The 14473-nt window shown below is 29.0% G+C and overlaps 1 protein-coding gene across 1 annotated transcript; it reads left to right on the plus strand.

Moving 5' to 3' along the window:
• The first annotated feature begins 231 nt into the window (after positions 1–231).
• Positions 232–3658, plus strand: LOC131039901 (SKP1-like protein 1A). The gene is made up of 2 exons (XM_057972748.1): positions 232–348; positions 3083–3658. Exons 1-2 carry the CDS (start codon positions 232–234, stop codon positions 3656–3658), a joined length of 693 nt encoding a protein of 230 aa, XP_057828731.1.
• The last annotated feature ends 10815 nt before the right edge of the window (positions 3659–14473 follow it).

The following is a 14473-nucleotide window of genomic DNA, read 5'->3' on the forward strand; positions in this document are numbered from 1 at the left end:
CACCTCTTATTGTGGATAATTACACCTCTAAACTTCATAGTATCAAAAAAAAAATAGAAACTTCAAAATTGGACCATAAAAAACCATAAAACATAAAGTTTTCTCCCAAAAAAATCCCTAAACAACATAAACAAAACCCTATATATACCAAATTACATAGCGAGTTTCCCCAAAGGTTTTTTGGTCAATCCCCATTTCAATACTTTCTGTGACATTCCCTTCGAGACAGGCATGGCGGAGGATACCACTGCGAAGGAATGTAAGGTGAAATTGAAGAGCTCGGATGACAATATTTTTGAGGTCGAGTATACCATAGCCATGCAGTCACAGTTGTTAAAGAAAGCTCTGGTTTGAACAAATGATAGTTTCTCCTACAGGGAAAGAATATATTCTTTAGCAGAATTCAATTCATTTTGTATCTTTAAGTTCTTCAACCTTTCAACATCATAATCTTCAAGTGCCATCTCAAGCTACTTCTCCAAATCCATATTCAATGATTCCAATTTCAAGCTATTAAACTTCCTTTGAGGCACAAGGATCTGATACCAATTGTTGGAAACCAATAACACTTAGAGGGGAGGGGGTGAATCAATGTTATACCCAAATAACAAAACATTCATACAACAACTGGTATACTGGTATAAACATAATTCAACGAAGTAAAGCAACCAATAAGCCAAACACATAAATGAAAATCATAGTCTATTTTTTTACATTATTAATTAAATATTTGTTTGGTGGATGTATAAAATAAATTTGAAACATAATCTCATTATTTAGATAAATTCCCTTCTCTAGCCAACTCATCTTTGATGTTCAATAATAAAAAACTAAACCTAATATTTTTATTCCTTTTGGCATTCATGTTATCTCTATCAATAATTTCTCTCCTATAACCATTATTGTAATACTAATTATAATAAAAAACTAAACCTATATTAATAATAACTTCTAAATTCTAAAAAATATTAATCAATTATGTTCTTTAATTATTATAATATCAATATATTATAATTATATTATAGTATTATTGTAAATTATTTTATATATTTATTATTATATTGTTGTTATTTATTAATTTATTATTTTAAATATTAAAACTATACTATTAATTTATTGCATTAGATAACTAAAATAATATTGTTAATTTTTATTCCTTTTGTCATTCATGTTATCTCTATCAATAATTTCTCTCCTCCTTTGGTATCAAAGATAAAGGGACAATCATAATATACTATACATCTAGTTTGGAAAAGGAGGGAAAATAACTCCTAGTTTTTTACTCCAATCTCATTCTTCCTTTTCTACAACCTTTTGTATATAAGAGTTTGTTTCATGACACTATGCAATGTATTCTACTTTTGCAAGAGATGGAGAGAGTGTTCTATTTATACCAAAGACCAAAATCAAATATATCTATACTTCTTATGATCAACTTCTGCAGATAAATCATCTTTAATCAATTTACAACCATTTGTTAAAGGGGTAACAACCAACTTACAATTGTCCATTTCAATCTTCTTTAGCATCCCTCTAACTACTTAGCTTGTAGACCAAGAAAGAGTGACAAGTCACCAATTATTGACATTTCAAATTCCTTCTCCAAATTTGGTTGTAGCAATCTAATCTAACTCTAAGTGCTTGTTTGAGTCCATATAATGCCTTCCTGGAGCTACAAACCATATCCATATTTTTTGACAATCTAAATCCATCTGGTTGAGAAAAATTTGCTTTATAAATATATATAGTAACTTCATGACATAAAAGTGAAATATTAGTTAAAAATTTATTTATAATGTATATATTACTAATTAAGAATCACCTCCCATGAATCCATGCAAAACAAATATACACAATCAAATCTAGAAACAACTTACTGACATAAGAGGTCATTAGGTTGAAACAACATAAATCACACTATTACACCTCACCTCTTACTACACCCAAGAAGCTTCACAACACATCAAATAATAAAAGAACCTAAAACTTAACTATGCCCCAAGACAAACATAAAGTTCTTTTACACCTCACTTACATAAATCACACTATTACACCTCACCTCTTACTATGGGTAATTATTACAGCTTTAAGATTACTAACATCAAATAATAAAAGCATAAGTGGTTGGCACATGAAAAAAACTCAAACTTAACCACCCCCAAAGACAACATAAATCACACTATTGCACCTCACCCCTTACTATGGTAATGACATATCGAAGCTTCACATCACTAAATAATAAAAAAGTATAAGATAAATGAAGCTTAAATAAATCAAATAAAAAATGGATGTCCAAAACAATAACAAATATAACAATTTTTATATGCACTCAAAAAGTAGTTTGGATACATATAAAAATAAGATTCTTATAAATTTTTTAAGTAAATTCATTACATAAAATTAAAATATTAGTTAATAATCTATTTACAAAGCACATTACTAATTAACAATCACCTCCCAAGAGGACTAATTCACAAGAGAACATAATTCACACTATTACACCTCTCCTCTTACGTTTGATAATTAGACTTAAAACATCACAACCTCTCATGACAACATAAATGACACTATTACACCTGACCACTTACTATTGATAATTACACCTTAAAGCTTCATGAACATCAATTAATTAAAACACCTAAAACTTAACCACTTCCCAAAGCAACATAAATCACACTATTACACTTCATCTCCCATGAAAACATAAATCACACTACACAACACATAAAAAAACCTAAAACTTAACCATCTCCCAAGAGAGCATAATTCACGCTATTACATCTCACCTCTTACTATTGGTAATGACATATCTAAGCTTTACACACATTAAATAAAAATAAAATAAAAAAAGAGACCATCCTTATAAAAACCTAAAACTTAACCACCTCCCTAAACAAGGTAAATCACACTATTACATCTCACCTCTTATTGTACCTCTAAACTTCACAATATAAAAAAAAAATAGAACCTTAAAAATTATATCATAAAAAACCCTAAAACATAAAGTTTTCTCCCAAAAAAAATCCCTAAACAACATAAACAAAACCCTGTATATACCAGATTACATAGCGAATTTCTCCAGAGGTTTTTCGTCAATCCCTGTTTCAATCCTTTCTGTGACATTGCCTTCGAGACAGGCATGGAGGAGGATCCCACTGCAGCCATGGTGAAGGAATGTAAGGTGAAATTGAAGAGTTCGGATGACAATATTTTTGAGGTCGAGCATGCCGTAGCCATGCAGTCACAGTTGTTAAAGAACGCTCTGGCTGACAGCGGCACGGACAGCACCCTGCCTTTGCACAACATTTCCAGCGAAATTCTGGCGAAGGTGATCGAGTACTGCGAATATCATGTTAATGCCGCCAACACCATCTCGGTGCGGGATGTGAAGATGTGGGAACAGGAGTTCGTGAGGGACCTTGATCAAGCAACTCTTTGTCATCTCATCTTGGGCGCCCAGTACATGGAGATACGCAATCTTCTATACTTAATATGCCAAACTGTAGCAGAGAGGATTAAGGGTAAAAGCTCAGAAGAGGTCAGAGAGATATTTAACATACAAAACGACTTGACTCCTGAAGAGGAGGAAGAAATCAGGCGTGAAAATGAGTGGGCCTTTGAGGAGGAAGTTCAGGAAGAAGTCGAGCGCGAAGGTTGAAAGCATGGTACTTTGCTTTGTTGTCAACTAACTTTATAGTCAGTTTCTGGGCTTCAAAAACTTATGGGTTTTATTTGATATGATATTTTCTTGGTGTGCTGGACTTAACCTACTTTAGGTGATAATCTGATTAGGGTTTGAATTGTTTTGAGCAGATAAATCTGAAATGCTACTTTTCATTTCAGAATTGATATAATTTGAAATTATTAAATATCAATTGTTCTGATATTGTCTATCAAAAATATTATTATTGAATATTTTGGATATTAATTTAATTAATGTGTTTTTGTTTTAATTGATTAATTTATTTTAGTTTTCAATTATGGTATAGACATATATTTAGATCTATTGATTGATATTTTTTAATTTAAGAATGTTGGATTTTATTTGGTATTGGTATTATCATGCTCTATTAGACTCAATGTTGTTTTAGGTCATAAGTTGCCAATATTTTAGATAAGGGACTAGCGCATGTTTTCTTTCAATTGTTTTCAAAAGATACATCTCAAATGCTACTATTTTTATTAAAATTGGTATTATTTGAAATTACTAGTATCAATCAGGCTGATAAGAAACTATGGGTTAGTGTAGTTAATATGTCCATTTTTCTATTGATTAACCTATGTTAGTTTGTAACACTGACACATACATATATTCAAATGTGCTGATTGGTATTATTTAATCTAATAATGTTGGGTTTTATTTCAAACTGGTATTTTCCTCATTGAACATAATATTATTTTAGGTCATCAGTTGACAATATTTTTAAAAATGGACTATTGTATGTTTTCTTTTAATTTTTTCTTCAAGATACATGTCCAATTCTAGATTGCTAGATTACTGCTGTCAACTGGTATTCTTTAATCTAAGAATTTATGGGCTTTATTTGCTACTACTATTTTCCTGTTCTAATTGGATTAATCCTCTTGTATGTCATTAGTTGACAAAAAAAAAATTAACATCTCAATTGCTACTTTTGTTTTGCTCATTGATTGGTATTCATTAATCTAAGAACTTATGAGTTTTATTTTTTCCTAATTTGTTGGACATAATGTTGTTTTAGGTCATATGTTGACAATATTTTTAGAAAAGGACATTGATATGTTTTATTTCCATTTTTTATTAAGGCAAAAATAGATTTTGAAACCTTGTACAACATTTTCTAAAAGGACCTGAAACCCTTGGAATTTACAAGAATCTAAAACCCACTACATAGACGAAAGATGCAACAAAATATCACTCAAGTAAATAGTAACCAACCCACAACCATACAAGCACAAGCTAATCATGAAAGAACTACCTCTTATAATCAACAAAGGCCTCCAATTTGCAACTCCAGAAAGTCCAACCTACTCGAGCAAAACTCCTCTCCACTTCAATAGAAAAGGATCCCACCTCAATAGAAATAATAGAGGAAGAAACCACCAAGAAGATAATTCTTACATGATCTAACCCCACCTCTAAGAAGCCAAAGACAAGAGACGCCATCACAAAGCCACTTCCAACCACTCCCACATGGCCAATCACCAACTCCATAAGGGATGCAACCACCACAATGAACTATGAAACAAAAAGAAGGTTGTGGTGAGAACCAAACCCAATCCATAGCCACATTGAAAACCTGAAAGCACTAGACTCCAACAAGCCTCATCACAACCCCAAAATGAAAACTATCTCTTAACTAAAAACAAGGAAAGAAAACAACTAAGATTTTCCCTTGAAAATCAGTAGCAACATCTTCACAAGAATAATGCAAGATTAGATAAACCAACACACTGAGGAACAAGCCCCAACAATCATAGGAAAAAAATCAAATAATCCAAACGAAGACCAAACCCTAACAGAATTGCCACCAACAGAGACCTAAAATAGAAAAACGCCAAACACCACCTCTACGTGCACCCATAAGAACAAAATCCAACCCAAACAATGTCATAAAGACCGTCCTTGAGATAGTTCCAACAACAACAGACCCACCAACAGACCCACCAATAGGAACCTAAATGACCACAACAACCAAGGAACCAACAAACAGGGCTATCCATAAAATGCTAGCAACTATAGTAGCCAATAAAGAGAAAAATCCCAAAAACCTTATATGGCAACAATGTTGACCAAACTCAACGAAACAACCTTTGCAAAGACAGAACCAAGAAAACTAGGAATCATAGAAGGAAAAGTGACTACCACACCAACAGCATTCACCACTAGATCGAGCCAGATGCAATAGAACAAAAGGAACCCACAGCCATGTCCATGCCAAAAAAGACAAAGAGAGCCAAACATCTCTTGAACAGAGGTAGAGACATAGTCTGGAGCCCAAAAAATTCATCTCCATCCTCCTCATCACCATTGGAGTGTTGTTCACTTCATTTAGCTGAATTCCCTATGTGTCATATCACCTTTGGAGTGTTGTTCACTTCACTACTCTGTAATTTTGTCAAGAGTGCTATTGATTAATATCTTTGATATTTTTTGATTTTTTTAATCTGTTCATGTTTTTATTGATTAACTTTTGTTGATTAACTTTTGTGAGTCTAATAATGGCAAAGACATATTCAAATGTATTTGCCCTTGGAAATCAGTAGCAACAAAACTCAAATAATCCAAACAGAGAGCAAACCCTAACATAATTGCCACCAACAAAGACCTAAGATAGGAAAACACCAAACACCACCTCTATGTGCACCCATAAGAACAAAATCCAACCCAAACAATGTCAAAAGACCATCCTTGAGATGGTTCCAACAACAACAAACCCACTAATAGAAACCTAAATGACCACAACAACCAAGGAACCAACAAACAAGACTGTCAATAAAAAGCTAGCAACTATAGCAGCCAATAAAGGGAATAATCCCAAAAACCTTATATGACAACAATGCTAACCAAACTCATGGAAACAACCTTTGCAAAGACAGAGCCAAGAAACCTAGGAATCACAAAAGGAAAAATGATTGCCATACCAGCAACATTCCCCACAAGGACAGCCACGTGCACAACTAGATCGAGTAGAAGAAAAGGAACCCACAGCCATGTCCATGCCAAAAAAAAAGCAAAGAGAGCCAAACATCTCTTGAAAAGAGGTAGAGACACAACGTGGAGCCCAAAAAATTCATCTGCATCCTCCTCATCCGAACCCCTATCTCCTTTAGCGGAATTCCCTATGTGCCATATCACCTTTCTAGTCTTGTTCACTTCACTACTCTGTATTTTTGTCAAGTGTGTTATGATTAATATCTTCGATATTATTTTTTTTAATGTCAAAGACATATATTTGATATTGATATTTTTTGGTCCATTAGACTTAGTGCTATTTGAAGTCATGAGTTGACTATTTTAGAAAAGTTACTAGTGTATGTTTTCTTTTGATTGTTTTATGAAGATTCAGGTTGAGAATATTTTATGGATGGGGCTAGTGTATGGTGTCTTTCAATTATTTTTCAAAGATACATATCAAATGTTATTATGTTTTTCGAAAACAGATATAATTTGAAACTATTTTCTTTTTAAAAAGTTATTAATTGAGATGTATTGATTGATATTATTTGATTTAAGTATTAATGGGTCTTACCTGATATTGGTATTTTCTTGACCTATTGGATTTAATTTTATTCTAGGTCATAAGTTGACAATATTTTAGGAAAGGAATTAGTATGTGTTTTCTTTCAATTGTTTTGTGAATATGCATCTCAAATGCTAATATTTTTCTCCAAAACTGGTATAATTCGAAATCACTAGTATCAACTACACTATTTTTTCTGTCAAAAATGTTATTGATTTATATTTTTAATATTAATTTAGTCAATGTATCCATTCTTTTATTAATTAGTATTCTTTAATTTAAGATTACTAGTAATGATTGCAACAATGTTAATTATTGGTTCAGATGTGTTGATTGGTATTCTTCAATCTAAGAACTTATGGGTATTACTTATACTATTATTTTCCTTTACTACTTGACTTAATGTGGGTTTTGATCAAGAGTTGAAAATATTGTAGGTAGTGGTCTAGTGTATGTTCTCATTCAATTGTTTTTGTAAGGATTCATCTCAAATGCTACTACTATTTTTTATATAACTAAAATTAGTAGTATCAATTGGAGTCATTTTTTCTATAAAAAATGTTATTGATTAATATCTTTGATATTAGTTTAGTTAGCATGTCCATTTTTTTTATTGAATAACCTCTCTTAGTCTTTAATAGTGGCACATGCATATATTCAAATATATTGATTCATGTTCTTTAATCTAAGAAACGGGAATTGATATTTTTTTAAAATTAGTTTAACATTATTAATATTATTGTGTGATTGGTTTTTTTTGTATCAATGCATATATTATTATAATTAGAAGATAAATTTTCACATATTAGAAAAGAATAGATAGAAATAGTCATACTTTAAAATCCCAAATCAATGGCTACAACAACACTAAATATTTTTTTAAATAAATATATATTTTATTGCAAATGGTGAAAACCATAAACAAATTTGTTTGAATCTATTGTTAATTGATTACATTTCTTTAATCTAAATAGTTTATACTCAAGTTCCATGTTATTTTTATCAATATCATCTTCTTGTGCTTTCTAAATTTTTAAAATACTTGTAAGTATGTCAATGGGACCTTTTTCTAATAGTGAACTCCAAAGGTTCTTAATGAGCCCAACAAGAATCAAATCTTGTTGAGTGTCAGGCTTAGACATGGAAAAGAGATGAGTTTAAGATCGGGCCCCACACAAATTTGGTGGCATGGATTACCCTCTGTTCTTATCTCTTAGTTGAAGATGTTTAACTAAATGGTCTGGCTCCCTAACCAGTAGCTAAAATCAATTTGTGGACAAAAGATATTGGTAAGTACTGTCATTTTAAGTGATATTTGTTTTAGTTTGTTTTTCTATTTTAGATATTTAGTGATAAGGAGAGCCTACTAAAATCATCATGACATAAATTATCACACTATTATTAATTCAATTGACAATAATAGTATCAATTGAAATTAATAGTATCAATTGAGTTTTTGTCAAATCTGTTATTGATTCAGATCTATTGATTGGTATTCTTTATTCTAGAAACTTGTGATTTTTATTTGATATGAGTATTTTACTAGTATGCTAGAATTGATGTTGTTTTATTTCAATTATTTTGGAAGATAAGTCTCAAATGCTACTATTTTAGTATCAACAGGTTATGATTAATATCTTCGATATTATTTTTTTTAATGTCAAAGACATATATTTGATATTGATATTTTTTGGTCCATTAGACTTAGTGCTATTTGAAGTCATGAGTTGACTATTTTAGAAAAGTTACTAGTGTATGTTTTCTTTTGATTGTTTTATGAAGATTCAGGTTGAGAATATTTTATGGATGGGGCTAGTGTATGGTGTCTTTCAATTATTTTTCAAAGATACATATCAAATGTTATTATGTTTTTCGAAAACAGATATAATTTGAAACTATTTTCTTTTTAAAAAGTTATTAATTGAGATGTATTGATTGATATTATTTGATTTAAGTATTAATGGGTCTTACCTGATATTGGTATTTTCTTGACCTATTGGATTTAATTTTATTCTAGGTCATAAGTTGACAATATTTTAGGAAAGGAATTAGTATGTGTTTTCTTTCAATTGTTTTGTGAATATGCATCTCAAATGCTAATATTTTTCTCCAAAACTGGTATAATTCGAAATCACTAGTATCAACTACACTATTTTTTCTGTCAAAAATGTTATTGATTTATATTTTTAATATTAATTTAGTCAATGTATCCATTCTTTTATTAATTAGTATTCTTTAATTTAAGATTACTAGTAATGATTGCAACAATGTTAATTATTGGTTCAGATGTGTTGATTGGTATTCTTCAATCTAAGAACTTATGGGTATTACTTATACTATTATTTTCCTTTACTACTTGACTTAATGTGGGTTTTGATCAAGAGTTGAAAATATTGTAGGTAGTGGTCTAGTGTATGTTCTCATTCAATTGTTTTTGTAAGGATTCATCTCAAATGCTACTACTATTTTTTATATAACTAAAATTAGTAGTATCAATTGGAGTCATTTTTTCTATAAAAAATGTTATTGATTAATATCTTTGATATTAGTTTAGTTAGCATGTCCATTTTTTTTATTGAATAACCTCTCTTAGTCTTTAATAGTGGCACATGCATATATTCAAATATATTGATTCATGTTCTTTAATCTAAGAAACGGGAATTGATATTTTTTTAAAATTAGTTTAACATTATTAATATTATTGTGTGATTGGTTTTTTTTGTATCAATGCATATATTATTATAATTAGAAGATAAATTTTCACATATTAGAAAAGAATAGATAGAAATAGTCATACTTTAAAATCCCAAATCAATGGCTACAACAACACTAAATATTTTTTTAAATAAATATATATTTTATTGCAAATGGTGAAAACCATAAACAAATTTGTTTGAATCTATTGTTAATTGATTACATTTCTTTAATCTAAATAGTTTATACTCAAGTTCCATGTTATTTTTATCAATATCATCTTCTTGTGCTTTCTAAATTTTTAAAATACTTGTAAGTATGTCAATGGGACCTTTTTCTAATAGTGAACTCCAAAGGTTCTTAATGAGCCCAACAAGAATCAAATCTTGTTGAGTGTCAGGCTTAGACATGGAAAAGAGATGAGTTTAAGATCGGGCCCCACACAAATTTGGTGGCATGGATTACCCTCTGTTCTTATCTCTTAGTTGAAGATGTTTAACTAAATGGTCTGGCTCCCTAACCAGTAGCTAAAATCAATTTGTGGACAAAAGATATTGGTAAGTACTGTCATTTTAAGTGATATTTGTTTTAGTTTCTTTTTCTATTTTAGATATTTAGTGATAAGGAGAGGCTACTAAAATCATCATGACATAAATTATCACACTATTATTAATTCAATTGACAATAATAGTATCAATTGAAATTAATAGTATCAATTGAGTTTTTGTCAAATCTGTTATTGATTCAGATCTATTGATTGGTATTCTTTATTCTAGAAACTTGTGATTTTTATTTGATATGAGTATTTTACTAATATGCTAGAATTGATGTTGTTTTAGGTCATATTATGTTGTTTTATTTCAATTATTTTGGAAGATAAGTCTCAAATGCTACTATTTTAGTATCAACAGGTTATGATTAATATCTTCGATATTATTTTTTTTAATGTCAAAGACATATATTTGATATTGATATTTTTTGGTCTATTAGACTTAGTGCTATTTGAAGTCATGAGTTGACTATTTTAGAAAAGTTACTAGTGTATGTTTTCTTTTGATTGTTTTATGAAGATTCAGGTTGAGAATATTTTATGGATGGGGCTAGTGTATGGTGTCTTTCAATTATTTTTCAAAGATACATATCAAATGTTATTATGTTTTTCGAAAACAGATATAATTTGAAACTATTTTCTTTTTAAAAAGTTATTAATTGAGATGTATTGATTGATATTATTTGATTTAAGTATTAATGGGTCTTACCTGATATTGGTATTTTCTTGACCTATTGGATTTAATTTTATTCTAGGTCATAAGTTGACAATATTTTAGGAAAGGAATTAGTATGTGTTTTCTTTCAATTGTTTTGTGAATATGCATCTCAAATGCTAATATTTCTCTCCAAAACTGGTATAATTCGAAATCACTAGTATCAACTACACTATTTTTTCTGTCAAAAATGTTATTGATTTATATTTTTAATATTAATTTAGTCAATGTATCCATTCTTTTATTAATTAGTATTCTTTAATTTAAGATTACTAGTAATGATTGCAACAATGTTAATTATTGGTTCAGATGTGTTGATTGGTATTCTTCAATCTAAGAACTTATGGGTATTACTTATACTATTATTTTCCTTTACTACTTGACTTAATGTGGGTTTTGATCAAGAGTTGAAAATATTGTAGGTAGTGGTCTAGTGTATGTTCTCATTCAATTGTTTTTGTAAGGATTCATCTCAAATGCTACTACTATTTTTTATATAACTAAAATTAGTAGTATCAATTGGAGTCATTTTTTCTATAAAAAATGTTATTGATTAATATCTTTGATATTAGTTTAGTTAGCATGTCCATTTTTTTTATTGAATAACCTCTCTTAGTCTTTAATAGTGGCACATGCATATATTCAAATATATTGATTCATGTTCTTTAATCTAAGAAACGGGAATTGATATTTTTTTAAAATTAGTTTAACATTATTAATATTATTGTGTGATTGGTTTTTTTTGTATCAATGCATATATTATTATAATTAGAAGATAAATTTTCACATATTAGAAAAGAATAGATAGAAATAGTCATACTTTAAAATCCCAAATCAATGGCTACAACAACACTAAATATTTTTTTAAATAAATATATATTTTATTGCAAATGGTGAAAACCATAAACAAATTTGTTTGAATCTATTGTTAATTGATTACATTTCTTTAATCTAAATAGTTTATACTCAAGTTCCATGTTATTTTTATCAATATCATCTTCTTGTGCTTTCTAAATTTTTAAAATACTTGTAAGTATGTCAATGGGACCTTTTTCTAATAGTGAACTCCAAAGGTTCTTAATGAGCCCAACAAGAATCAAATCTTGTTGAGTGTCAGGCTTAGACATGGAAAAGAGATGAGTTTAAGATCGGGCCCCACACAAATTTGGTGGCATGGATTACCCTCTGTTCTTATCTCTTAGTTGAAGATGTTTAACTAAATGGTCTGGCTCCCTAACCAGTAGCTAAAATCAATTTGTGGACAAAAGATATTGGTAAGTACTGTCATTTTAAGTGATATTTGTTTTAGTTTGTTTTTCTATTTTAGATATTTAGTGATAAGGAGAGGCTACTAAAATCATCATGACATAAATTATCACACTATTATTAATTCAATTGACAATAATAGTATCAATTGAAATTAATAGTATCAATTGAGTTTTTGTCAAATCTGTTATTGATTCAGATCTATTGATTGGTATTCTTTATTCTAGAAACTTGTGATTTTTATTTGATATGAGTATTTTACTAGTATGCTAGAATTGATGTTGTTTTATTTCAATTATTTTGGAAGATAAGTCTCAAATGCTACTATTTTAGTATCAACAGGTTATGATTAATATCTTCGATATTATTTTTTTTAATGTCAAAGACATATATTTGATATTGATATTTTTTGGTCTATTAGACTTAGTGCTATTTGAAGTCATGAGTTGACTATTTTAGAAAAGTTACTAGTGTATGTTTTCTTTTGATTGTTTTATGAAGATTCAGGTTGAGAATATTTTATGGATGGGGCTAGTGTATGGTGTCTTTCAATTATTTTTCAAAGATACATATCAAATGTTATTATGTTTTTCGAAAACAGATATAATTTGAAACTATTTTCTTTTTAAAAAGTTATTAATTGAGATGTATTGATTGATATTATTTGATTTAAGTATTAATGGGTCTTACCTGATATTGGTATTTTCTTGACCTATTGGATTTAATTTTATTCTAGGTCATAAGTTGACAATATTTTAGGAAAGGAATTAGTATGTGTTTTCTTTCAATTGTTTTGTGAATATGCATCTCAAATGCTAATATTTTTCTCCAAAACTGGTATAATTCGAAATCACTAGTATCAACTACACTATTTTTTCTGTCAAAAATGTTATTGATTTATATTTTTAATATTAATTTAGTCAATGTATCCATTCTTTTATTAATTAGTATTCTTTAATTTAAGATTACTAGTAATGATTGCAACAATGTTAATTATTGGTTCAGATGTGTTGATTGGTATTCTTCAATCTAAGAACTTATGGGTATTACTTATACTATTATTTTCCTTTACTACTTGACTTAATGTGGGTTTTGATCAAGAGTTGAAAATATTGTAGGTAGTGATCTAGTGTATGTTCTCATTCAATTGTTTTTGTAAGGATTCATCTCAAATGCTACTACTATTTTTTATATAACTAAAATTAGTAGTATCAATTGGAGTCATTTTTTCTATAAAAAATGTTATTGATTAATATCTTTGATATTATTTTAGTTAGCATGTCCATTTTTTTTATTGAATAACCTCTCTTAGTCTTTAATAGTGGCACATGCATATATTCAAATATATTGATTCATGTTCTTTAATCTAAGAAACGGGAATTGATATTTTTTTAAAATTAGTTTAACATTATTAATATTATTGTGTGATTGGTTTTTTTTGTATCAATGCATATATTATTATAATTAGAAGATAAATTTTCACATATTAGAAAAGAATAGATAGAAATAGTCATACTTTAAAATCCCAAATCAATGGCTACAACAACACTAAATATTTTTTTAAATAAATATATATTTTATTGCAAATGGTGAAAACCATAAACAAATTTGTTTGAATCTATTGTTAATTGATTACATTTCTTTAATCTAAATAGTTTATACTCAAGTTCCATGTTATTTTTATCAATATCATCTTCTTGTGCTTTCTAAATTTTTAAAATACTTGTAAGTATGTCAATGGGACCTTTTTCTAATAGTGAACTCCAAAGGTTCTTAATGAGCCCAACAAGAATCAAATCTTGTTGAGTGTCAGGCTTAGACATGGAAAAGAGATGAGTTTAAGATCGGGCCCCACACAAATTTGGTGGCATGGATTACCCTCTGTTCTTATCTCTTAGTTGAAGATGTTTAACTAAATGGTCTGGCTCCCTAACCAGTAGCTAAAATCAATTTGTGGACAAAAGATATTGGTAAGTACTGTCATTTTAAGTGATATTTGTTTTAGTTTGTTTTTCTATTTTAGAT

This window comes from Cryptomeria japonica, chromosome 7 (genome assembly GCF_030272615.1).
Source record: "Cryptomeria japonica chromosome 7, Sugi_1.0, whole genome shotgun sequence".
In the NCBI taxonomy this organism is placed as follows: Eukaryota; Viridiplantae; Streptophyta; class Pinopsida; order Cupressales; family Cupressaceae; genus Cryptomeria; species Cryptomeria japonica.

What these genes read in the sequence shown, in the direction of transcription:
- LOC131039901 (XM_057972748.1), top strand. Translation starts at nt 232, where the DNA reads ATGGCGGAGGATACCACTGCGAAGGAATGTAAGGTGAAATTGAAGAGC. An exon ending in AGTTGTTAAAGAAAGCTCTG is followed by an intron (nt 349 to 3,082) that starts GTTTGAACAAAT and finishes GAATTTCTCCAG; the next exon opens with AGGTTTTTCGTCAATCCCTG.